Source organism: Alligator sinensis, unplaced genomic scaffold (assembly GCF_000455745.1).
Source record: "Alligator sinensis unplaced genomic scaffold, ASM45574v1 scaffold407_1, whole genome shotgun sequence".
Classification (NCBI taxonomy): domain Eukaryota; kingdom Metazoa; phylum Chordata; order Crocodylia; family Alligatoridae; genus Alligator; species Alligator sinensis.
This window is the reverse complement of record NW_005842464.1, coordinates 307045-307329: the sequence shown is the minus strand read 5'-3', so window position 1 is coordinate 307329 and position 285 is coordinate 307045. Positions and strand designations below refer to the sequence as shown.

At 54.4% G+C, this 285-nt stretch overlaps 1 protein-coding gene across 2 annotated transcripts in view; it reads left to right on the top strand.

Moving 5' to 3' along the window:
- Positions 1-285, top strand: part of TP53BP1 (tumor protein p53 binding protein 1) — a 45207-nt gene that overhangs the window by 29248 nt on the left and 15674 nt on the right. For both annotated transcript variants that reach the window (XM_025212464.1, XM_025212463.1), the window contains one exon: positions 206-285. This exon is cut by the window's right edge and continues 154 nt beyond it. In XM_025212464.1, coding sequence (XP_025068249.1) covers positions 206-285 — 80 coding nt within the window. The remainder of the gene's footprint in view (positions 1-205) is intronic.

Sequence of the window (285 nt, the reverse complement as noted above, 5' to 3'; positions counted from 1 at the left end):
AGATTGTCCCTTACGCTTCTCTGCCTCTGGAGTGTCAGGTGTCTTCTGGTCAGCTTTGGGAAGCAGCAGCTGATGTGCTATCAAATGGGGGCAAAGCAGAATTTGCTGCAAACCAAAGCCCCGGGGTTTTACTGTTTGGTGAGTCTGACTTCTGTGCTCGTTTGTCTTCTCTCTCCCCCCCCCCGCTTGTTCCCCCCGACTTTAGAGGTTGGCAGCTGTCCAGACAGCACCATAGCAACCAGTGAGGTCACAGCAGAGGGCACCCTGGGGACCAACAATGTCACT